Here is a 24,468-nt window from a genome sequence, read left to right as displayed (position 1 = left end):
ACTTCTTTGATTCGGTAGTAGAAAAACGTCCACCGCTTACTGCAGAGTAATCAGGGCAATGAAACAAAACGAAAAACTGGGCGCTGTCTCAGTTATCCTTTATTTGTAATCTACCCTGAATTACGCTGGGTAATCTTTTCAGCTTTTCCACCCCCTCCTCACCCCTCCAATTCGCGAGCGTCTCGGCGTACCTAGGTCACCATATCCTTTACAAAGAAAAATGAGCTCTGAGGAACTCGCTCGCCCACGAAAGCCGAGATGGCCAGCACTGACAAGATGGCCGGCAGCCCGACGGGGCCGCGAGTCTCCACCCACTTAGGACGGAGGCCTGCGTCACGTCACCCCCCCCCGACCCCCGCCCCTGCTTGGCACCTCCTCCGGCCGCAGAGCCTGACGGGAGACAGAGCAGCGAGCGAAGGCGTCGGCCATTTTGTGGATGTTTCCTGTGGGACGCGGTGGTGGCGGTTGGGTTGGAAGAGTGAGCTGTTCTTCACGTCGTTCTTTACTGTTTGTTTTTTCCTCTTTTTGTCGATAGAGCGCAGTTATGGGTCGCAAGAAGAAGAAGCAGTTGAAGCCGTGGTGCTGGTATCCTTTGTCGGTTTGAAGTCGAGGCCAAGCGGGGGCGCCGGTTAGTGGTGACTGGCTAGGAGAGGCCTGGCTTCGGCCTATGGCGGAGAGTGGGATGTAGGCCTCGAGGTCGGTGGTTTGGTGGTTGGACTGGGATTTGGGAAGACTTGTCAGAAAGTAGGGACCCTGGGGCGAGAGGCTCTGGCAGCTGTGGGTCGTGGGCCTTCGTGACTCAGGAGGTTCTTGCTTTGGTGCGAGCGTTGACCCCCTGAGGCGACTTGGACCCCATCACCAAGGACAGAGTCCCCTGAGGACTCTGCTGCCACACTACGTTGTTTTGGTGACGATTCAACAAAGGGACTTTCTTCGAGTATAATACGCTCATTGACTCTGGAGGATTAGGAGAGAGCTTCCGGAGTCTGTCACCCACTTTCTTTTTTTGGTAGAATCTGGTTTCGTAAAGGCTTCTGTTAGTCAACCCTGATTTCGACCCCCCCCCCCCCTTCCTCCCTTTTTATTGCGGGGGTGGGGCGGGGGAGCTAGTTTCCGCGTCTCGCCCTCTGGCGCGTTAATCTTCGGGAAGTAACAGGGTGGGGTTACTTATCTTTCTACCTAGCTTTCTAGGAGTGAAAAAATACGTTTTAGGAATAAAACGTGGCGGTTTATTTTTTTCCCGGGAACGTTAATAAACTACGTTCCAATTGTTTTTATTTATTGTCTTGTACCTGAAAAAGCTTTGCTACAGAACTGAATTTATTTTTGTAATAGTTGAAAAATGGTTACAAGTTTTGTTAAAGTCCTTTTAGGAAAATCTGATTAGTGAGTTAATTCTCGGTAACAACTCTTCTGGGAGTTTAAATGAAACCTTTGGCAACATAAATTCGGAATTGCAGGCAACTTTATGGGTTTTTATAGGAAATGGTTACTTTTACTCGCAGTGAACTTATTTTCAGATTCCAAATTAGTGTTAAATTCTAAATCTGATTATTTTTATGTTCTACTTAATTGAAGTTCTGTCAATATAAATTGTTTTTTTTCTTTTTTTAATAAACATTGATCCCTTGCAGTTAACATCGTGCGTTTGTAAATGTTGAGAGATTGAACAGAAGTTAATTTCGCATAAATCTGGTGGTAAACGCTGAAATTTGACGAAGCTGTATTGCCTACGGAGATGTGTTTTTTTAGGGTTGGTGAAGAGAGATTGTGGGCTTCCGGGACATTGAAAATTCCAAAATTAGTGGCAGGTTTATTTCTAGTTATATAATACCAAAAGCAGAGTTTGTACAAAGTACTTTTGGTTTTAGCTGTTCCCCGTTTTTAATGTTAAGTAGTGAATAGTGTTCTCTTTAATTGCATATTTATTTTCTATAAGTAATGTTATTGTGCTATATTTTTGTACCTTAACAATAGTGACCAGGTATTGTAATAGAGATTTTGATGATGAGAAGATCCTTATACAGCACCAAAAAGCAAAGCATTTTAAATGCCATATATGTCATAAGAAATTGTATACAGGACCTGGCTTAGCTATTCATTGCATGCAGGTAAGGAGTTTTTTCCTCTTATTTAATATTACTCTATTGTAGTTTGCAAACAGCATGGAGGGAAAACCTTGAATTTCTTTTTGAAACCCAAGGGTGTTTTTTTGTTGTTCATTGCAAAAGATTGGATAAGATGACCAGTTAATTAAAAAAAAAAAAAAGGTTGTTTAGCCATGGAGAAGATAAACTATTGATTTTCTATGTTTAAAGAATTTTTATTAGTATTTACCTTTAAGTTATTGATATCTTCATCCTAGGTTAGATACGTGACAGGCTGAAATCACAAAATATTTCCTCAATACTTGGGCAAGAAAACAAAGATCAGAGATTTAAATTTTGTAGGCAATCTGACCAGTTCTACTCCTGTAAGAATTAGTACATAATTAACTGCCATTACTCTGCCATTGAAGGATTTTACAATCTGTTGCCTGCCTGGGGCTAGGTTTAGTTCCACCATTTATTCCATGGAAGGGTAGTATTGTGTTTTCATTTAAAACTTAGGGTTTTTTTTCATTTCTAAGTAGGGGGAGCTTTGTAATGTATATTTCTGAAGATCTAGTAAGTTTTATTTTTGAAGATGTTTTATTAAACATTTCTTCTACTTTGTCAGTCCAGAATTGCCTGAATTTTTGCGTAATTGGACCCTAGAGAGGCGTGAGATGAAGGAATCCCCATTGGAAATTACTGTTGGTAGGAGGCAGGGAGGTAAATTAAAACAAGATTATTGCTTCCCCAAGCTTAAAAATAAGTTTTTGTAGATCTTTCTCACTTCTCTCAAGCCAATCAGTAATTTAAAATCCATTCAGAAATGTCAGTGCCTGCTACATCCACAATTTTCCATTGTGGCAATCACTGGTTCTTAGTTGCTAAATCCTGTCTGACTCTCTTTGACTCCGTGAACTGTAGCCTGCCAGGTTCCTCTGTCCTTGCAATTTCTCAGGCAGAAATACTGGAGCAGGTACCTTGAACTCAGGTGTCCTTCATTGCAGGCAGATTCTTTACCGCTGAGCCTTGAGGGAAACCCAGTCACTAGTTACCTGTGACTATTGAAAAAGAAATTTAAAAATGAAAAGTTAAATTCCTCAGTCGCATTATAGCCACATTTCCATTGCTTAGTCACATGTGACTGGTGGATGACTTGTATAGCACAGATATAGAACTTTACCATTTATGTGAGACAGCATTGTACAATATTTGAAGCACCATATATATAGCAGTGAATAAAATAGTCATTTTTGTGAAGTTTAGATTAACATTGTGGAGGAAAACAACCTATAAATGTTTACTTAGTCTTATGCTGATACATCGGAGAAGGCGATGGCACCCCACTCCAGTACTCTTGCCTGGAAAATCCCACAGATGGAGGAGACTGGTGGGCTGCAGTCCATGGGGTTGCTAAGAGTCGGACATGACTGAGCGACTTCACTTTTCATTTTCATGCATTGGAGAAGGAAATGGCAACCCACTCCAGTGTTCTTGCCTGGAGAATCCCAGGGACGGGGAGCCTGATGGGCTGCCGTCTACGGGTCGCACAGTCGGACACAACTGAAGTGAAGTGACTTAGCAGTAGCATGCTGATACATGATACAGAACTAAAACTAGGTAGAGGGGAATAGGGGCGGGCCATAAGATAGTAAAGGCCTGAATGACAAGCTGACATCTGAACAGAGATCGAAGAGGATGAGGGAGAGATTCCAGGGAACAGCAAATGAAGAACTGTTACATGAGGAATATTATCCTATATTGAGGGAAGAGCAGCAATGTGCTACTTTATATAGGAGGTCTTGTCGGCTGCTGTGTTTCTTTAAGTCTGAATGAAATGGGAGGTTTTAATTGAAGTGTAACATGCTTTGGTGTACTTTGGGTCATTTTGGCTGTAAGGGTGAGAATAGACTATAGAGTGCAGTAAGTCCGTTTTAGGAGTATTCGAGGCAAGAGGTGATGGTGACAGAGGTAAGACTTTGTTGATGAGGTTAGATGTGGAACGTGAGAAAGTGAGGGGTGGAGGATGATCTGAAGGTTTTTGGCTTGAGCAGTGTGAAAAGTGAGTTGAATACAGTGGTAGTCAATTGGCCCTTGGTATTTTGGTATCACTGTGGGTTCAGCCAACCACAGTTGGGAGTCAGTTGATTGAACCCACTATCAACTGAGTGCAGAAATACACAGATAATGGAGGGTGCCATTTTATATAAGGGACTTGAGCATCCTTGGTATGAGGTGGGTAGTCCTGGAACCAGTTCCTCCTCGATACCAAGGGATGACCCCTAATGTGTAGAAAGCTGCGGGAAGAATAGGCTTAGAGGTGAGAATACTATATCATCTTAAGTTAATTTTGAATATTTTAATGTTGAGAAGGTCTTCTTGAATATCCAAATGGAGATAGCATATAAACAGTTGAATCTACGGGTCTATAGTTTAGAGAAGTTGGAGCTGGAGATAGAAGTTTGGGAGGATACAGTAAAAGGATGGCTATTTTAAGCCATGATACTAGATGTCCTTAGACAGTATAGATAGAAAAGAGGTGCAAGGACTCCACCTTGGGTATCTCCCAGCATATAGAGGTCAGATGATTAAAATAAACCAATCAAGATTGAAAAGGTAGGAAAACTAAGAGATTAGTGCCCTGGAAGCCAAATGAGGTGTTTTAAGGAGAGAGTTAAATCAAAGCTAGTGGTAGATCAAGAAAGCACAGGACAAAGATTGGTTTGATCAAAGTAGAGGTCATTGATTACTTGTCAGGAGTGCTTTCCTAGGATGAAGAAGATGAAAGGCTGATTGGAGTGCTGGCAAGAGAATGAGAGGGAAAGGAGAGGCACTATTTCAGGGATTTGTACTGTAAGAGAAGAGCAAAGAAATGTCATGAAAGCTGGAAGGAGATTAGTTGATAAACTATTAGTAATGTCTTTAATTGAAATTTTCTATTTATATATTCTTATAGCAGCCTGTGACATAGGCATGGCAGTTAAATCAGACACATGCTCCAGTTTTTATAGTAAAAGATGTTTTTCCCCCTCATTACTTAGAAGCATAATGAAAACTAGTTACTGTGTCTGTGGATGTAGCTATATTTCTTTAAAGAACATAGAGATGACTTCGTGTACATCATCAAGAAAAGTAACATTCTAAAAAACCTGGGGGGAAGTGATTACATCATTTATTGAGTAGCTTTATTCATGGATCTTTTAATCATAATTTCTAAATTTCATTTGTGTTTCAGTTTTTTAAATATTTGAGATACTCCTCTAAAGAGAAAAAACAGTTTTCTTTACCTTTCTTCTGTTCTGTGAAAGAGTCTTAAAGGAAAAGAAAAATGTGTTACTTGGACAACTGTATCAAAGTCATTACCCTTACCCTATAAAAGTGATTCTCAAACTTGAACATGCAAAGGAATCACCTTGAAGACTTAGATTCATGGTTGTACTAAGAGTTTCTGATTCAGTAGGACTCAGGTGTGCCCTGAGAATTTGCATTTTTGTTAAGCTTCCAGTTGAAGCCAGTGGTCTAGACAAACTACTTTGACATCCTTTAACCTAAGTTAAAACATTCTGCTGAAGGAACCAAGACTGATCAGGGTTTTACCATATTGGCAGAAGTTACTCACTGAGGGTTAGAAATGTTTGATCTAGGAAAGACTATATAGTGAAAAAAGGTCCTGAATTCTCAGTGTTATACAATAATACATCTTAAGAACTTCTTTTTGTGATCAACCAAATACCTTCAGAGATAGTGACAGGTTCTCTGCTGTGGCAGTGTTAAGCTCCTTAGGTGACTCATTAGTTGTGGGTAATGCTAATTGTAAATGTCACTTTTGTGGTTTGTAATTACTAGCTTCTCAAGTACATCATTGGAAATTTCAGTTTATTCTGATACTTAATATAATAAGGCTTCATAAGCATTACTTAATTCAGACTTCAGACTTCCCTGATTTGAGTAGTACTGTTACTTTATTGCTAATAATTCAAACAAGATTATAAGCTACACATTGCCAAGTGGTTTTTATATACAGTTTTTTTTTTTTAATCTTAAAAATAACCTGAGAAATTAGGTACTAAATTAGATGAAGTAAACTGAGGCTTAGGTCAAATGATTTGCCCAAACTCTAGAAAGTTGGAGGGTTGAATTCAGTCTCACTGTAGCACCAGTTACTCTTAACCTTTATACTAGATGGTCTATGAGTAATTTAAAATTCCTTTTTAAAAAAGACTTTCATGAGGCACTTCTGTCTATCTAATGGAAGGCTTGTGTTTTGTTTATATGGATTTGTTTGTTTTTTAATTTAGGTGCATAAAGAGACAATAGATGCAGTACCAAATGCAATACCTGGGAGAACAGACATAGAGTTGGAAATATATGGTATGGAAGGTATTCCAGAAAAAGATATGGATGAAAGAAGACGACTTCTTGAACAAAAAACACAAGGTAAGTACTAAGATAAATGCTTAATAAGTAAATTTCTTAATAAAGCTTCACTAATGAGAGTATTATTACTGTTTTCAAGTATAAATTTAATGGTCGGTATTAGACCTATTTGGGCTTCCCTGGTGGCTCAGACAGTAAAGAATCTGCCTGTGATGCAGAAGACCTGGGTTGGAAAGATCCCCTGGAGGTGGGCATGGCAACTCACTCCAGTATTCTTATGTGGAGAATCCCCATGGAGACAGGAGCCTAGCAGGCTGCAGTCCATGGAGTCGCAAAGAGTCAGACACGCTGAGCGACTAAACATAGCACAGTACATTAGATCTATTCAGAATTCCACAATTTTGAGGGGTTTTTTGGTCTTATATTTGAAATAGATTTTATTTTGTATACATGGTATTGTTTGGATAATTTTATACGTTATTTTTTTTGCTCATAACTGAATTCCAGGTAGATTTAGCAAGTGTTAAGGCCTTTAAAAATGAAGGTGCCTTGTTTAGATTTATGAAATCACTAGTTGTAAATTTTTAGTACTGTATTTGACTTGGTATTTGCAGCCCTCTCCTATCCAAATGATAGAATCTTCTTAATAACCTAAGAAATATTTTATTTTGAAAAGCGTTACAGGGAGGTCAGACTGCTTTGTCATAATTTACCTTTTGGAGTGAAATAGGAAGCTTGTTTTGTAAAGTATAGCTGATTTAGGAAAATGATTTTTGCCTGCCATAGAATAGGGAGAACATGTTAACCCTTCTTGCTTAATACAGATTGAAAAACCATTCGAAGAGTAAAGAACAGTGTTGGCTGAATTTTTTTTTTGCAAAAAAAATTCTCAAGAGCTAGTTGCATTGAAATAAAGTTTTTAAATGTTGAATGTCTTAAACTTGATTTGTTTTTCTTTTCTTTTACTCTATGGGGAAAATTAATTGAGTCTTTTTTAGCAGAGAGTCAAAAAAAGAAGCAGCAAGATGATTCTGATGAGTATGATGATGATGACTCTGCGGCTTCGACTTCATTTCAACCACAGCCTGTTCAGCCTCAGCAAGGTTATATCCCCCCAATGGCACAACCAGGACTACCACCGGTTCCAGGAGCACCAGGAATGCCTCCAGGTAGCACCTAAGGCCTCTTACAATTTAACATTCTCAAGTCTTCATTGATACAGATTAGAAGTATTAATTCTTCCCTCTTAACTTTTTGTATGTTTTCTTCTTGGTGAAAATTCTTATTTATAGGCATACCTCCATTAATGCCAGGTGTTCCTCCTCTGATGCCAGGAATGCCACCAGTTATGCCAGGAATGCCACCTGGGTAAGAAAACTCTTTTAATTGACTTGTGAGCTGGTGCCTAGTAGTGATCTTTCTCAGCTTGGGTGTTTACATCAATTAAATGTTATTTTGTGGGGTTTTTTTGTGTTTTTTGCTTCTAAAAGATATGGGCTCTATTAATTATTAAACTTATCTAATAAAGAAATCTACTAATAAATTTAAGGAATATAAATTTGCCTCTGGAGAGAATAGATTTTTGGGTTTTAGGATAAATGTAGGCAGCCATCTGCTTCAATTGCATCTGATGTAATTAAAGTAGTTGGTTGTAGATTTGAGTTTTTGAGATTCAGAACTGTCCATGACACTTTGTAGTTGTGACAGAAGCAAATTCTGTAAATGATTTGTCAAATCTTCAAGAACTAAAATGAATTTGAGGTGCCCGTGCTCATCACTTTACTTAAAAATATTGTTGGATGTGAAAGGTATACAATACACTTTCCCACTGTATTTTGAAAATCACAGTTAGATTTTGATTTTGTCATACATTTTCACAGATTGCATCATCAGAGAAAATACACCCAGTCATTTTGCGGTGAAAACATGTAAGCATCTCATTCATAATGTAATTCAGGAGGTATAATCATAATGTCATTTTTTTGTGTGTTTAATGGTATCTATTCAGTTGACTTCAAAACTTTTCTAACCTTCCTCACTAAAACTTCTAAAATTTGCAAACTGACACAGATCTCTTAAAGGAGGGAACTAAAAAACATCTGAGGAAATAGTAATAGACCCACATAAATCCTTTTCTAACTGTGCAGCTGTTTTCCCCAAACTGCTAAAACTTATGAGACTTAGTAGAAGGGGTTGATATTTAAGAAAGAGTATATTCTTAGGTGAAATTACATGCTCTATTATGGAAAGTAATTGAATTTTCTTTAATAAAACCTGTATATAGAAGTTATTCTGTTTGAGTCCTAAATCAAAAATTCACAAAACTTGTAACTTTTGAAGTGAATTGGACACTGATATTTGAAGGTGAGCTCTTCTAAGGAAAGGAAGATAAATATGGGTTATGCTTTTAAGTCCTGGTTTAGTGTTAGGAACTTTCTACATAAAAAGTAGAGACTGAGTTTAGTTTTGGTTATCTTTGGTTATCTTAACTACAGATTGATGGTAGTTTATGTTTGTGCATCCCCAGAAAAAGAAATCTTCACTCCACAGAATACACTTACTATTTTTTCTTTTTGAAAAAAAATCTGACAGCTCTAAAATGGAGGGTTCTTTTTAAGGGGGGAGGTTTTTGGTTTTGTTTTCATTTTTTAATTTATATTCTGTGGATATATTCCAAGTGAGACAAAAAATGATTTTGTTTTCCAGTTACACATTTTAGATAAGGCCTCTTGTTTTTAAGAAGAGTAAAATATTTGTTCTCAATAACTTCAAATGTATTAAAATATTCTTTTAACAGACACTGAATTTTTTCACCCCTATTCTACTGGTAAACCAGAGAGTTTGCTGAGTTTTAGGGGATTTATTTTGATAGGATTGTTTTAGTGTGTTGTATGTTCTTTTCACTTTGATAGATTTCAATATTAGAGGTCAAATTCAAGTCTTTATTGTTGTTTCAGGCTTTTAGCTAGAATATTTTCTAATGTTTTATGCTGTTAATTAACTTTAGTTGTCTCTTGAAATTTGCTTTCTAATAGAATGATGCCAATGGGTGGAATGATGCCACCTGGACCGGGAATACCACCTCTGATGCCTGGTATGCCACCAGGTATGAAATGTTAGTTTCCTTTTTAATATGACATATAAAAATACGACATGTTTTATTCTTAAGTATTTTGAATAACAGATTTATGAGCGTTGGTACAATGTGATTTTAAATTTTCTATGGGTTAATAACTTCTTTTAAAATTACTGTGAGAAATGTATTTTTTTGTTTTGTTTTGTTTTTTTGAAATATATAGTAAAAGTATGAGTTACTGAGCTTGTGACTTAAGAGTGGTTATATAAGGACTATTTTAGACAAGTAATGGAGACCCTTAGCAAGTAACAGAAAAATCCAACCCTAAGTGGTAGATTTGGCGACTATGGCGATAACAAGAACCCATACTTTATTAAATTTGCCGCTTTGCCAGCCTTAGCTTTTGTTCCTCAGACATGTTACTCAGTAGTTCGAAGATGACTCAGGCAAGAAAGGGTGCTTTTATTTCTTTTATTTTATGGCAAAGTAACTTTCTAGCCTCTTAGATATCATTTGCCAGAAAAAGTCTAATGGACCCCCTAGGTACAAGGAAGCCTGCAAATTAATTAAAATATCTTGACTTCTTAGTCTATAATGTGAGGGGATGGGATTTGGTTAGCCCAGGAAATAAGTGTGGCACAGAAGTTTTCATGAGATTCTCTCGATCTGTTGCCTAGTTTTTTAATCCTAGCACGTTTGATTTGCAATCCATAACAGATTCACATGTACTCAAGTGATAGTATAAAAGGAACAGGAAAAATAAAGCAGCAGCAAAATTTGAATCATAGCTAGTGCAACCATTAATTTTGAGGTGGCAACTTCACATACATTATGATCTGAGACAACTTAAGACCTTTAAGGAATAAAGAAAAATAATCTGTATTCATTTGGTAATGGGAAGTCAGTAAGTTTTAAATTATTTTGAGGCACTTGGAAGAACAGCTAGTGGTGCATTCAGGAAAACGTATGTACTTTGGCCACCTCATGCGAAGAGTTGATTCATTGGAAAAGACCCTGATGCTGGGAGGGATTGGGGGCAGGAGGAGAAGAGGACGAGATGGCTGGATGGCATCACTGACTCGATGGATGTGAGTCTCAGTGAACTCCGGGAGTTGGTGATGGACAGGGAAGCCTGGTGTGCTGCAATTCATGGGGTCGCAGAGTCGGACACGACTGAGCCACTGATCCGATCTGATGTATTATTTAAAGGAGTAACTTCGTTTCTGGAATAATTTTTATGGGTATATGACCTATTAATAGTTTTTATTGCAGTTTGCATTAGAGTTCTGGAAACATCTGTCTCTTAGATGATTGAAATAATTTCTATTAAAAAAAAAAGAAATAATTTCTATATGTTTGAAAATTTTATTGCATTAGTAATAGGCCTAATTGTTGATCTGCCCATATACAGGTTTTCTCGTGGTTATCTTTAACATCTAAAAATTTTAAAGAGGAACAAAGTCATATAGAAAGTTGGAGGCAGAATTGTTCCAAGTGGCAAATGCCTAGGTTCTCTGAGCCTCTTTGAGTTCAGCAGTCAAGAGTTAGTAATTTTACAGTATAGGGTTTTTTGTTTTCTTTTTTTTTAATTTAATTGGCTACAAGTTTTTTTAATTCTCTGCAGGTATGCCCCCTCCTGTTCCACGTCCTGGAATTCCTCCAATGACTCAAGCACAGGCTGTTTCAGCTCCAGGTATTCTTAACAGACCACCTGCACCAACAGCAACAGTTCCGGCTCCGCAGCCTCCAGTTACTAAGCCTCTTTTCCCCAGTGCGGGACAGGTAAGGTGAAACTCTTGAAAAAGGAGTGCATTAATATTTAAAGGTAAAGTGCAGTTTACTGAAATCCTTCAGTTTGTCATAGGTTATTTAAGTATTTCCTAATCTTTTTAATATAATTTATTAACTATACTAAAGAGTGGCCTATTCTCTCCCATGTTTGCACACATTGATTTCCTCTACTCAAAAAAGATTAACTGAAACCAGAGAATAGTGTTGTATGTTGTTTTTTCATAGTAATTAATGCTGGTTACTCTTCACTTTATTAGAAATGGAAATTTAATTTCTGAGAGCTTAAATAAAAATGTTCCTCTTTTACATAATGAGCTCTGGGTAGAATGAAACCAAAGACAAAAATGTAAAATCCTATAGCAAATTATTTTGGGGTTCTTACTTTAATCTAGAATTGTTAAACAATGTTGCACTGTTGTAGGAAGGGCATCATTTAATGGATTTTGACCTAGTTACACTGGTATTTCCTATTCGTCTTTTTTTACCCCTCACCAGAACTCAGAAGCAAAAGATTATTTTATATGTAGTATGTATGTAATGGTTGGTAACCCAGTTTCATTCTGAATTAGGCAGGTGTGTTTAATTCATTCAGAATTCAAAAAATCAGGATGTATGTTCTTTATTGTTCACCTTAAAATGATCCATTAGATGTTTTCTTTTTTCAACTCTTTCCTATTTGTAGTTAAAAAGGCACTTTTTAAGTGCTTTTTAAGGCATATTACCTTATGTTTTTGAGGTTGGGGTGATCTCTTTTTTTTGAGAGATGTTATTAAACTTTTGGCAAATATTGTTACTGAGAAAATTGAAGTAATGCGTCATAATTCTCAGTTTAAGGTATCAGTTTTGAAATACCATAGTGCAGAACACCTTAGGTTTAGGTGGAAGAAAAAACTGGTTAATTAGATTTATTGATATAGAATTAAAGTTTTTTTGAAGCTCATACTGTCACTCTGTTTATTGCAAATGCATTAACTGCCTACCTCTATATATAAAACAGCTTTGATGGCATTGTATTTTGCATTTACAGAAATGCAATCTATACTGGAAAAAAAAGTCTACCACGTGGCTTATTTTCACCCATTTGTTTGGAGACTTTTCATTGTTTCCTTTCTTTTATGCTACAGATGGGGACACCTGTAACAAGCTCAAGTACAGCTTCATCCAATTCAGAAAGTCTGTCTGCATCTTCTAAAGCTCTGTTTCCTAGCACAGCACAAGTACGCAGGAAGTTGCAGTTTAAAATTGTTAAAATGGCTTTATAACTTAACCCTTTGGACCCTACTTTAAAACTAAATCTTATCCCAAAAATATATTATTTAATTTTTTAAAAATAAAATTAATGGCTTATAAATCAATGGTATTTGAAAATTTGAACTACATAATAATAGAAAAAAATGTACCCCAAACTCCTATGGCTCTAAAGGGTTAAAAGCATGTAAGCAGTAAGTGCATTATAGTGGCCAATGATTAGCTTGATGCATGAGTAAGCTATTCTGTTTTATGCTGTTTAATGCATCACATATAACGTAAGGAAATTTAGTACTCTGCATTTGGTTCTAAAAATTGGCCTAATTTACATGTTTCAGATGCATAGTGTTACAGAAAGTAACATTTATTACTGGTAACTTTATGCTTAAAAGCTCTACTGAATCCTTTTGTCCATCATAATCATACAGACATTGTTAATTGAGCGGACATTGTATTACTATATAAAGAATACTTCTGAAGGCCATATCTTTAATGTGTCACCATTGATAATTGTTTATGGTAGACTTGGTAACTGAAATTTATGCCAACATTTTTTTGTATTCTATAATTTGACTTTTTGTTTGGTAGATCAATTTTTAAAAAATAATTTAGAGTAATGAAAATTGAACATGTTATTTCATGATACAGTATTTCATCAATTAGGAATAATACAAAGCTTTGTAAATTAAGTAATTTTTGGTGAGGAGACATGCTGTCTGAGAAATTACATAAGCAGTCTTGTTTCTTGTTTCCCCTGCTGTGTTTTAGATGTGCTTTGATTCAGCATCTTTCAATATTATATGTTATCTTAAATTTTGTGGATTGATCATGATGTTAACTTAGTTTTCATTTAAAATTTTGTCCCTTATTGAATGTTAGTGTATTGTTTTTAAGTTAAGTTGGTAGTAAATAAATTCAGTTTTGAGGTTTTGTTGATGAAAGATTGTTTTACAGGCTCAGGCAGCTGTCCAGGGACCTGTTGGTACAGATTTCAAGCCCTTAAATAGTACCCCTGCAACAACTACAGAACCACCAAAGCCTACATTCCCTGCATATACACAGTCTACAGCTTCAACCACTAGTACAACAAATAGCACTGCAGCTAAGCCAGCAGCTTCCATAACAAGTAAGCCTGCTACACTTACCACAACCAGTGCAACCAGTAAGTTGATCCATCCAGATGAGGATATATCACTGGTAAGTTGTTTAAAATTTTTTACTAGCAGAGTTTGATTGAGTACTATTGTAGCAACTTGTTCATTTGAAAAAATTTTAATTTGTGTACCAATGGTCTTACAGTCTGATTGGATGCCAAGTAATTTTTGCCATTAGAATTTTTTATTTTTACCATACTAACTTCACAAAACGAGGTGAATATTGCATATTTTGATCTTAGATCCAGTCCCCATCCCCTAACACTATATCTAAAAGAAGGTAGTGAGTTGGGTTCTTACTCTTAAAAATTAGTTTAGTTGGACATAAACTGGTAAATGAATTGAAGAAGCAGTTAAGTGTGCGATAGAATCTGCAGATTGCTTACTCTACATACACCTTCTTGATTACGGTATCTTGCTGAAGCAATTTATAATTCCTGGATAGCTGTTCAAACATAACATACTTCAAATATAAAAATAGGTGATGTTTTCTTAAGGCATCAAGGTTTTAAGTAGTTGGATTGATTTGTGTTGTCAAAGTAACTGGAATGTAAGAGTACATTTAAAAATGACTATAAAGACTTTAGATTCTTGCCTTCATGCTTAACAACTCTCTGTGTTCATATGTTTCACATCTCACACATTTTTATTCCTAGGAAGAGAGAAGAGCACAGTTACCTAAATATCAACGTAATCTTCCTCGACCAGGACAGGCTCCCATGGGTAATCCACCTGTTGGACCAATTGGAGGTATGATGCCACCGCAGCCAGGCATCCCACAGCAACAAGGAATGAGACCCCCAATGCCACCTCATGGTATTCCTCTTTTTTATGTTTTTTTTATTCAGTATACACACAAAACAAATTTATATGCAAAATACATTACATTTAAAAGTACTGTGCATAGACTGAATCTATCTTTTTGTGTTTTAAATGTGTTTTTTAGGTCAGTATGGTGGTCATCATCAAGGCATGCCAGGTTACCTTCCTGGTGCTATGCCACCATATGGGCAGGGACCGCCAATGGTGCCCCCTTACCAAGGTGGGCCTCCTCGACCTCCGATGGGAATGAGACCTCCTGTAATGTCGCAAGGTGGCCGTTACTGATCTTACTTCATCCAGTCTAATAGGTTTGGAGATTAAACCTTTTCTCAACTTGTGCTGTTTATATAGCCAAGCTTCCGTCAATAAGGCGTCATTGTGACTTTAACAAAAACATTATCTTCCCACATACCAGGAACTATTGGACATTTATTTTACATGGGAAAATTTATTTGGAATAATAAAGCAGGAACTTTTCCTGAAGTTGCAATTTATACTGTATGGCTTCTTTTTCATGTTTCATCTAGGTTTTTAGAAGTGAAGTATAGTAAATTTGGTTCGTTATATTGTGAAGGCGCTGGAATTACATGAACATACCACCTTAATAAAGGCAAGTTCTGTAAGCTTACATTGCTATTTGTAAAGTTATGCCTTCACAGCATTTCAGATGCTGTTGGACTTCATGTCCCCAACCTAGCTTGGTGAGGGCTGTAACTGTCTCCAAGTACCTGTACATTGGAAGTCTGAATGTGTAACAATATTTAATGTATTTAGAGTTCCTCATGTTGCAGGGTTTAAGAAATCTGACCCTCCAAGGTCATGTGACTTTTCTGTACTGTTAAACTTCATTGTAATAAAATGAGAGAAAAATTTATGCCTTTTTATTCATAACCCAGCTGTGGACCACTGCCTGAAAGGTTTGTACAAATGCATGCCAGAGTAGATGTCCACATAATAAAATTCGTAGTTACCAATGCAATTTTGATATATCATTGGATTCTGTCATTGAATTGTAGGTTGTTCGTTAGCTGCATGTTTTTAACTGGATAGTGTATGTGGAATTGTATGTTAATCCTTCAGTTGACAAAAAACTTAGAGATATATACATATATATATATATATGGGTCAGAGTATGAAATCTTTATATTGTGTCACCCTTCTACCCCCTTGGTGTCAGTACATGTTAGATATCATAGAGACTTAAAATGTAAATCCTGATATTCCCTTCTTCCTGCTGCTGATGTTTAGAGCCTAGTGCCAGACCCATTCATTTCCTTTTGATTATATTTGAAACTGCAGTACTGAGTGGACCTCAGAAGCTTTTCAGGTGCAAAATTCTAGAAGCTTAGGTGCATGCAGTAATAGCCTTTTGTGCTGTTAATGGCTGGTATGTATTCTAAGTATAATTATGAGAATCTAAATGTGCCTCTGTTAAGATGGTTAACAGATGGATTTGAAATTTTTTACTATGTTCCTGGAAGATTTCATTATTTCTTTGATTAAATGGCTGCCTTCTGTTATTAAGCCTAAATGGCTTTTTGCTGTTAACCTTTTCATCCTTGGAAATTTGAATGTTAAAACTGTTCTATGGAGAACTTTTCTGTAGAGATGACTGCTATTATTCAGTATCTTGTGTTGCAAGTCTCATAATAATAGCTTGTTGACCACTTTTTGGCATCTATTTTAAAATCTTTTATAGAATACTTTTATGATTATTTAAGTATCAAATGACTTGTACAAAGTATAATTATTATGAACTCGAGTTTAGTTTTCCTCGATATAAAGTTAAAAGACAGCTAAGAAAATAACATTTCTCTATAACCTTATGTGGAGGTGTAGGTATCAGACAGAATCTGAAGTTTTGTTTAAAAAAAAAGTTTAACCATGTAACAAAATACTAAAGGATGTTTTAATTATCATAAAAGAGTCTGTATGTAAGTGACAAGTAAAGTCATTGATTTAAAGAAAACACTGAGTATTACAAAGCTGAGTGCCATTTGTTTTGTTCCAGTGGTGTTACAGCTCCTGTGCTATGTATCACCAGGAAAGCATTTCTTTCTCTACCCTTTTTCTTAACCAGCGCCTACCTACCGAGATAGTTTTGGAATTATCGTATATGTCTTAGATTTGGAAGTACGTATATCATACTGCCCAAGACCTGTGTTGAGAATCTTTAAGGTCAAGATGGCACAATTTAAATTTAGAATTATTAAATAGGAAATGTTTTCTCAAACCAAATATCTCCCAAGCATTTCATGTATAGGATTATCAATAAACCAGGAATGGATGATAGCAATGGGGCAAAGGGGGCAGGAAGAGGGTAAAAATGGGTTAGTAATGTTTCAAAAAATTTGCAAAGCCTCATTTGCATTTAATGCAAAGAAAACCAGTATATTGAGGTTGCTTTCTGAGATCCATGAAGAGAAAACACTAGTACTTTTGAATAAGGGGTAGAATTCTAATTAGAAGTTATTTTAAAATGTTATGCATAGCACTTAGGCACATCATCTCTTGTGTTTGTATGTATATGGCTCAGATGGTGCCCATTTGGTATATTTAATGTGTAATTTGTGCATGCATCAGAGCGTAATAAGCTTCTAGAACATACTTTTTACCTAACTGCTTCTGGGGTCCATATTATGGTTCAGTAATGAGTGGAACAACTTACGTTGAAATAATTTTAACTCTTTGACTTAACTTTCTTAAATAATGGATGGAGTTCAGTTTAAGTAAACTTCATCTGCCCTCAGAGAAGACAGCTTTGGGGACCCAGTTATATACAAGCAGGCATTGTGATTAACATAATTTAGGAGGTTGTCAGATTAATGAGACTGCCATCTTTGGCTCTAGCATACATCCATTGTCACCACTTGAAAAAAAAAAAGAACCACTATTTTTGTCTGGCACTAGTTTCTATTGTGTAGTTTTTACTACTGTATGACAGTAACAAGGCCAGCAGGTGAGGATCAACTTTTGAGTGACTGCTGGAATATCATTTGACTTGAATTCTTACTGTCTTAGCAATCTCTCACACATTTACCAATTAGAAATGGGGTAAATATTCTTTGAGCCCTCCTATTCCACTGATCAAGTTGCATAATTGAACTTAAACTTAGTTTAATTAAATTTAGTTATTTGTGGGGGTGGGGGAGAGTCCCAATAAAAGTATGGACTCAGAATGGAATTACAGTGGACAATAGATTTTTTTTTTTAAAGAGCTACTCCTTTTTTCCTATGCTTGCTTGATCATTGGGATTTTTTTTAATGCATGTCTTTTAAATTAATTGGGTAATGTTTTTCTAAAATTAAAATTTTCTTCTTCCTATAGCCCTGCCATAGGACAGGCTGAGGCTGAGTCTCAGTGTTGCCCTGTTCAGTCTGAGGCAAGTGGGATTTATTTTATTCCTTATAGGGGCTTTCACAGCTTTATGGCTGTTGGATATTCATGTCCCCAAACTTGCAGCAAGTTTGGTGAAGGCCCCTAAATTTAATTAAATTTAGGGTTTTTATACTCTTTTGGCAGAGAAGGCTCTATATTAATATTCACGTTTGACTGTGGTGTTAATAAACAAAATATTTGACATGTAATTTGTGTTACATAATACTTAACAGCCTCAGTAAAGCTGGTATTACTTACATTGAACTTTAGAAAATTGACAAAATTTGACATTCTTGATTTGGAGGCCTGATATGTTTCATTCAAATTTTCCCTTTCACTTTTTAGGAAAATCTGGTTATTTTCTTCTCAAACTATTAAATTTAACCTCAAGGATAAGTTTAATCATTAGATGTGCCACTGGATAGTGAAATCTACTTTTTTTAATCCCAAAGTTATTCATTGAAGGTTGAAAGGCCATCTGGAAATGCTTGTGATTTTTAATATAAATCTCACCACATTAGAGCAAATGTTAATGTAGAGCCCTGTGAAAAGTGGGAAGATGGTGTGTATGTGTGGTATGTATGCGTATACACTACACATTTGGTATAAAAAACGTTTGGGTATTACGACTTACAGTATGGGTGGATTATTTTCAAGCAGTCAAACTGAAATTGTATCACATAGTAAAGTTAGTATATTGAACTGTGGTTTTGGAATGATTATTTTGAGTTTCATTTTTATCTTTACTGAGCAATATTTGATGCAATATGCACACATGAAAAGCATCTATGTATGTTTCCAACCAAAAATTGCTTTTATTTGGTTAAGAAAAGTATGTGTATATGTTGTAGGGGGCAAGTAAATGGGGAACTGGAAGAGAGGCCAAATCATTAACTTGGATTACTCTTGTTCCTTCCTGTGTTAAAGCCATCATTCTATGCAGATAGCATTTTCCTCTGAACAGTAACAGTTAACGTAGTAGCAAACTCAGGCTTGTGTTTCTTTGTGGTTTTAATTCTTGGAAGCGTAAAGAAATACACAATGAATTCCAAATTTTCATGTCTGTAACTAGAACATATGCTTTTCTCTGTAACTGAATCATGGAAAGAAGATAACAATGTTTGAAAAAAGAATATGTCACCACAAAAAAATTCCGTTGGAATATTTTACTCCCTGCTCAATAATTGCACCTTTTAAGACTCCTTAGTTGGAGGTGCTTTCTGTTATAGCCACCATTGCCCCAATATATTGAAATATTCAAGAGTGAAGTTGCTTGTCCCAATTCTGATAGTGATCATTGAAATAATTATAATTGGAATATACTCTTAAACATTTGAGTGCTGGGGTGGGAGGGATTTTCTAAGGGTGACATAATTTATTGAAGGTGATAAGATGTAGGTTCCTTGAACTCTGTAGTTCTGTGATTCAGACAAATAACAATTTTAAGAATTACTTAACTTTCAGGTGTCTATCATGTCCACTGGTAAAACTTGGTAAATTATAGAAAGGAAATGTTGAAGTCACTTACTTTCTGAGATAAAATTTTGTTTAAACTGACACTTGCGTTGGTTATGAGATTTTTTTAAAGTAGGAAACATGTAACCTAAAATTTGTATAAATCAGGTATGTCTTTAAGGTGGTATTTATCTACCATATTGAATAACTTTTGTATGTTATTCCAAAATGAAACTGGTTCTCTCTCACTCTTTTATGGAAGTCTTCTAAAAGAAAGGATTCATTATGAGACTATTGACTATAAGGCAGAGTTTTGTAAGTAAACATTCTCCCAATTATACTTCTGCTTGCAATCCTCATGATTTGAATATTAGTGTAGGTTACTCCTCTCTTAACCTTCTTTCTCAATATTTTATTTTCTGTTATCTGAATCATTTTAATAAATAACCATTTGTTTTTATAGCATATAAATCATCTAACATTTCTGTGTGATTTCTTGGCAAAATAAGCAGCTACATATAGTGTTATGCACATACTGGATATTCACAATTTTGTGGTTAAATATCTCCATTATTTCCAAGTGTTTTCGTGTTTTTACTTGGCATTGTGTTGGAAAATACAGTTTTTAAAAGAAACTAGATTCTTCATTAAGGCTTGGAGAAGAACTGCTTTTTTATAAGCATTGTTTTTCCTGACCTTTTGCATAGTATTTTGGCCATAAAAGGAAAAGCCTTTCATTTTCATCCGAACTCAAAAAAGAATAGTTTGAAACTCTTACTAGTTTGAAATTATTGAACCTTCTCTCTTTAAACTTAATTAATCTCATGTAGTCTCAGGGGAAATTATACTAGTCAGGATATAGAAGTCATTTTAAGGTAGAAATTGGAGACCCAAAGTCAATCTTCACTGAAGCTAGTTTGAGCTATTTATTTCTATTTGACGCAAATTGAACATAGTATTGTAAATGAAGACTGATATAGTTAGGTTATTTAGGAGGGAAATAATGACCAACTTTCTTAAGAAAATATGTTTGTATAATTGTAGTTTTTGTCAAATTAACTGCAGAGAAAATACATGTGAGTAAACTGTTTGAACAATTGATTACTTGGATCCCAGCCATTAATTCCAAATATTGTAGTGCTATGTAAAGTTGTGATACAGCACAGCTTCAGTAATGTGCTGTGTTGGGTCAGGAGTTTTTGTAATGCTTTGTGTGTAAAAAGGGGGAAGTCCTTTATTGGAATTTTCCAGGCCTTTTGGCATTCTTACTGTGTCTGGGTTTTGTTTTTTAACCATTATTATAGTTAAGAATTGTATGTTTTGTTTTGGTTTAATTGTATGTTCAGTTTTGGTTTAAATATAAGGAACTGGCAATGAAATTCATTGATGCCCAACTTGGATAAAAATGAAGAATGTTGTTTACCCAGCTTACTACACACAAACCAGTAGTGATTATTTGGGAGAAGCCATTGTATAGTGTTGTTGACTTTTTTAAGAACCATAAATACAACGAAAAGTGACAGCATTCTGGCCTTGGTTTACATTCATTATGAAAGGTTTCACCAAATCATTTATTGCAATGTAGCTTGTCAACATTTTATTCATAAATAGTTTGGTGGTCAGTCAAAGATGAAAGAAAATAAACAAGATTTGCTGCACCATTTCCCAGTTTCTATTAATAAAACAAGGCTGCTTAAGTACCCAAGTGGACCAAGGAAAGAGTTACTAAAGTTTCTGGAAGTTTGAGTTAGAAAAGTGAGACATTTTAGTTATTGAACAGAGCCTTCCCTTTTAGTTACTAGCTTGTTACTATACTTGTAGGAGAAGCGATAGAATTTACTTTTTTGCCCGGGTTCTTAAAATTGAAAATCTTTAGTATAAGGAAATGAAGTCAAGTATTTTAAAAGTTGAATCTTAAAATATTCAAGTTTACCCTTAGAGTAACCCGTGTTTTCATAGTACACATACCAAAATAGTTTATTAAAATTGAGATGTATCCAAGAGATATACAGTATTAGTAACTCAATCTCGTAAGATCACTCTAAATTTAATAGCCAAAATAAGGTAATTTTTTAAGACTTAGGGAAAAAAATTTTTAACTGTATTAATGTCAGACTCTGAGGAAATTTTATGCGCATTGACTTTTTAAACTGAATTGAACTCCTCAGTTTAATACAATTTGTGTTTTTGTTAACTAGCAGCAGAATTTCAGCATTTGCTACTTACTGGTAGAGAAGAAAAATCCCACAGCCCTGCCAGTACAGGTTAGTTTAATCTGTAAGTACCTGATGTTCCTATTTTTTTCAAACATATCCATATAACCCACACAAGGAAGAAAGCTGTGCAGTTATTAAATGTGAGTATGACTAATAGAGATCCATTGGACACTTTCAGACACACAATTTTTGGGCCAAAGTAGCTCTAGGTTTGATCACCTTAGTTGTAATAAAGGTGTAATACTGCTCCTTTATCTGGTTATGATTGAACCTAAATACATAAATTGTACACAGGAGGAAGACAGTGGCAGTTTCAATTGGCTGTACGCTCATGTTGGTATATAGAGTGCAGGTGTTTGGCTTCAGGGTATCCTACTTAAGCCACTCCTGTGGTGGAACTCATACTTTTTTAACTTTTTACAATATGAATCAACAGACAAAAAGTCACGTTTCCTCACCTCTAGCAGTGATAAATGGCGTGCAATCATAAGCTAGAAAGTTTTTTTTTATACCTTTTTTGATCTTACATGTTTTTAGCAACTTTTGCTGTAATTAAGTACTGATTTTGTTCATCTTTTTTGTATACTATAACCTTTTCTGTTGGTGCACCACCATTGTGGGTTCGTTTTATTTTGAACTAAGCAATATTTTAATTACCATGAACGCTGACTATCAAGAAATCTAGACAGGTTTCTTTGTGTATTCCTCTTGAGGGGCAATGAGGACATATACATTAAAGTTTTTGTTAGTTTCATTAGTTCTACCAGGATTCATTGTCGACTTGAACCATCCTTCAAAGATTTCCTTTAAGCTGTAAATATTATGCTTTTATGTTGATAAAAATTTTAAATACTGAGGAGAGAAGAAGAAACTGTACAATTTAGTTTACACAAGCCTGAACCATTCTTCAGTCTGTATGGCTTCCTCTTCACCTTAAGTGTAAAGTTGTATAATATGGGACAGTCTGTTCATAAAACTAGCTGATCTTTTATTCCTATTAAACTGGGATGGTGATGAGCCACTGAAAACAGATCATCTCAATGTTAATATGAAAGTCATGTTTTCAGTTAAGTGTTCTAATGACCTTGATTTATCAACTGATAATATTTTTTATAAGATACTAGCTTGGTTTTTTTAAATATAAAATTGCCTAAGGGCTTAAGTTTCATTGCCTTTCACAGTTTAATCTGTATAAGAAATGGTGTAGATACAGTGGAAATGGTTTTCCTTAAAACCATCTCTTTAAGCTGCTTTGCTGGTGAGTACTTACTATTTTATACTTCATATAATTACTATTTCTCTAAAGTTGGACACTTTGATGGCAGTGTCTTGAGTTTCTGTGTTCTTCAACTATTATCTGAATCAAGAATGTTAAGGTGATTATTTGACTTCCTCACAGTTCCTAATAATTGGGGCTCACTTTTTTCCTAACCTTCACTTACTAGACTCTAACTGCAGAAACTTTTAACATGTAAATTATTTCCTTTTGGTGAGATAGGAAAAATGTTTTTGCTCAAAACTAACATTTAAGGAAAATCTTTTACAGATTTTTTTGTAGTTGACAGAAAAATTTTTTCTCAGTGCTTTTGATTGCCATTTTACATAAGTATAAAATTTAAAGACCACAATTTCTGTCTGTCCAGCAATTCCTGAGCAGTTAACTGAGAGTAGAGTAAAGGAAAGTTTGCCCAAAATGGTCATGCAGACTAATTGCTTACACAGAAGCCTCTGAGTGAAGCTTGAAAATTTCAAATGTACTCTTAAATCATTCTAACCTTGCATGAAAAGCTTTGGTTGGAATACTGATTTCTAGGACTGTGTATACCAGTGGAAATTAGCCTGAGTATATTTCTAATTACTTGATCCCTGTTTAATCATTGTATCACATAGATTCCGCCCGCCCCCGCTTTAGCATTTAGTCACATCCTAGCTAATGTCAATATATGCTAAGGATGTTCTCAGATTGTTTCTCCTGCTGTGATCTTTGTCAGTCAGTAATAAAGAGGCAACTCTTTGCTTTTTAGTATGAAGAGTGATCGTCTTCTAAAACCTGAAAATTGATATCTGAGTATGTGATAATGGTGATGTATTGTTCTAGATAAGCACTAAACAAAGTGTGGACCCTCAATTGATGTCTTTAAGATTTAAAGTGAAGTATATTTCTAAGGAACTCTGTCCTTTCCTAGCAAGGATAAGCAGACGCTGAAAATTCGGTAAGTATGTAACTTTAAATGCATGTAATATTTGAATAAATAGCTAAATTTCCATGGTTTAAGGTAATATCTAGACATAAACAAGAATTCTTGAATATCCTTTGTGACTTAATGTGTCTAGCATTTTTACAAATTTGTGTGCACACTGATTAAATTGAAAGGTACCTTACTCCTTTGTCTCGTTTGCTTTTATTTTTATAGTGCATTACTAATTTCATATTTCAAACTTTTTTCAGAGTAGAAATAAGTGGCGGGTAAAGAATATCTTCAAGGAAGAATTATTTAAATGTCCCCATCTTAAAACCCAATGATCTTCTGTTTACCTTAAGGCTTCTGTTCTTACAGCTCCAGTTAGATCTGACAGATAATAGGCAACTGATCAAAAATGGGAATGAAATCTTTCTGCTCTTTCTGGAGTGTTGTGGGAATCATTGTATAATAGTAAAATATAACTTAAGGCAACAGTGGATTTTCAGGGAAGCAGTGTTTTTTAAATTAAGAGAGAAAGGTGGTGAGATTTTGGAATCTCTGCTCCCTGGTACACCATTGCTCTTAGTAAAAAGAGGGTAAACGGAGGTTCAAGTGAAAACATTTAATTGTTACAGCAGGGAAGGTGGTTTACATCTGAACACTATGTCTGCTTCTTT

General features: G+C 35.5%; 1 protein-coding gene across 17 annotated transcripts; it reads left to right on the top strand.

Moving 5' to 3' along the window:
* Positions 1 to 390: 390 nt before the first annotated feature.
* ZNF207 (zinc finger protein 207) lies at positions 391 to 23,990 on the top strand. 17 transcript variants are annotated; one of them, XR_009731245.1, is made up of 14 exons: positions 391 to 585; positions 1,985 to 2,111; positions 6,389 to 6,527; positions 7,466 to 7,636; positions 7,760 to 7,835; positions 8,348 to 8,395; positions 9,503 to 9,582; positions 11,168 to 11,325; positions 12,459 to 12,551; positions 13,537 to 13,779; positions 14,393 to 14,552; positions 14,683 to 14,866; positions 17,887 to 17,941; positions 21,594 to 23,990. XR_009731245.1 is itself a non-coding variant. In XM_061390425.1 (13 exons), exons 1-12 carry the CDS (start codon positions 545 to 547, stop codon positions 14,841 to 14,843), a joined length of 1,497 nt encoding a protein of 498 aa, XP_061246409.1. In that variant the 5' UTR covers positions 391 to 544; the 3' UTR covers positions 14,844 to 14,866; positions 17,887 to 23,990. The 17 variants fall into 17 exon arrangements, 13 of the variants coding, with proteins under 13 accessions (XP_061246409.1, XP_061246410.1, XP_061246411.1 ...); XR_009731244.1 differs by having other exon boundaries at positions 21,591 to 23,990; XR_009731246.1 differs by having other exon boundaries at positions 17,887 to 21,656; positions 22,790 to 23,990.
* The last annotated feature ends 478 nt before the right edge of the window (positions 23,991 to 24,468 follow it).

The sequence above is a fragment of the Bos javanicus genome, chromosome 19, assembly GCF_032452875.1.
Source record: "Bos javanicus breed banteng chromosome 19, ARS-OSU_banteng_1.0, whole genome shotgun sequence".
In the NCBI taxonomy this organism is placed as follows: Eukaryota; Metazoa; Chordata; class Mammalia; order Artiodactyla; family Bovidae; genus Bos; species Bos javanicus.
Note: the sequence above shows the minus strand (reverse complement) of the source record. Positions and strands in the feature narration are given on the sequence as shown.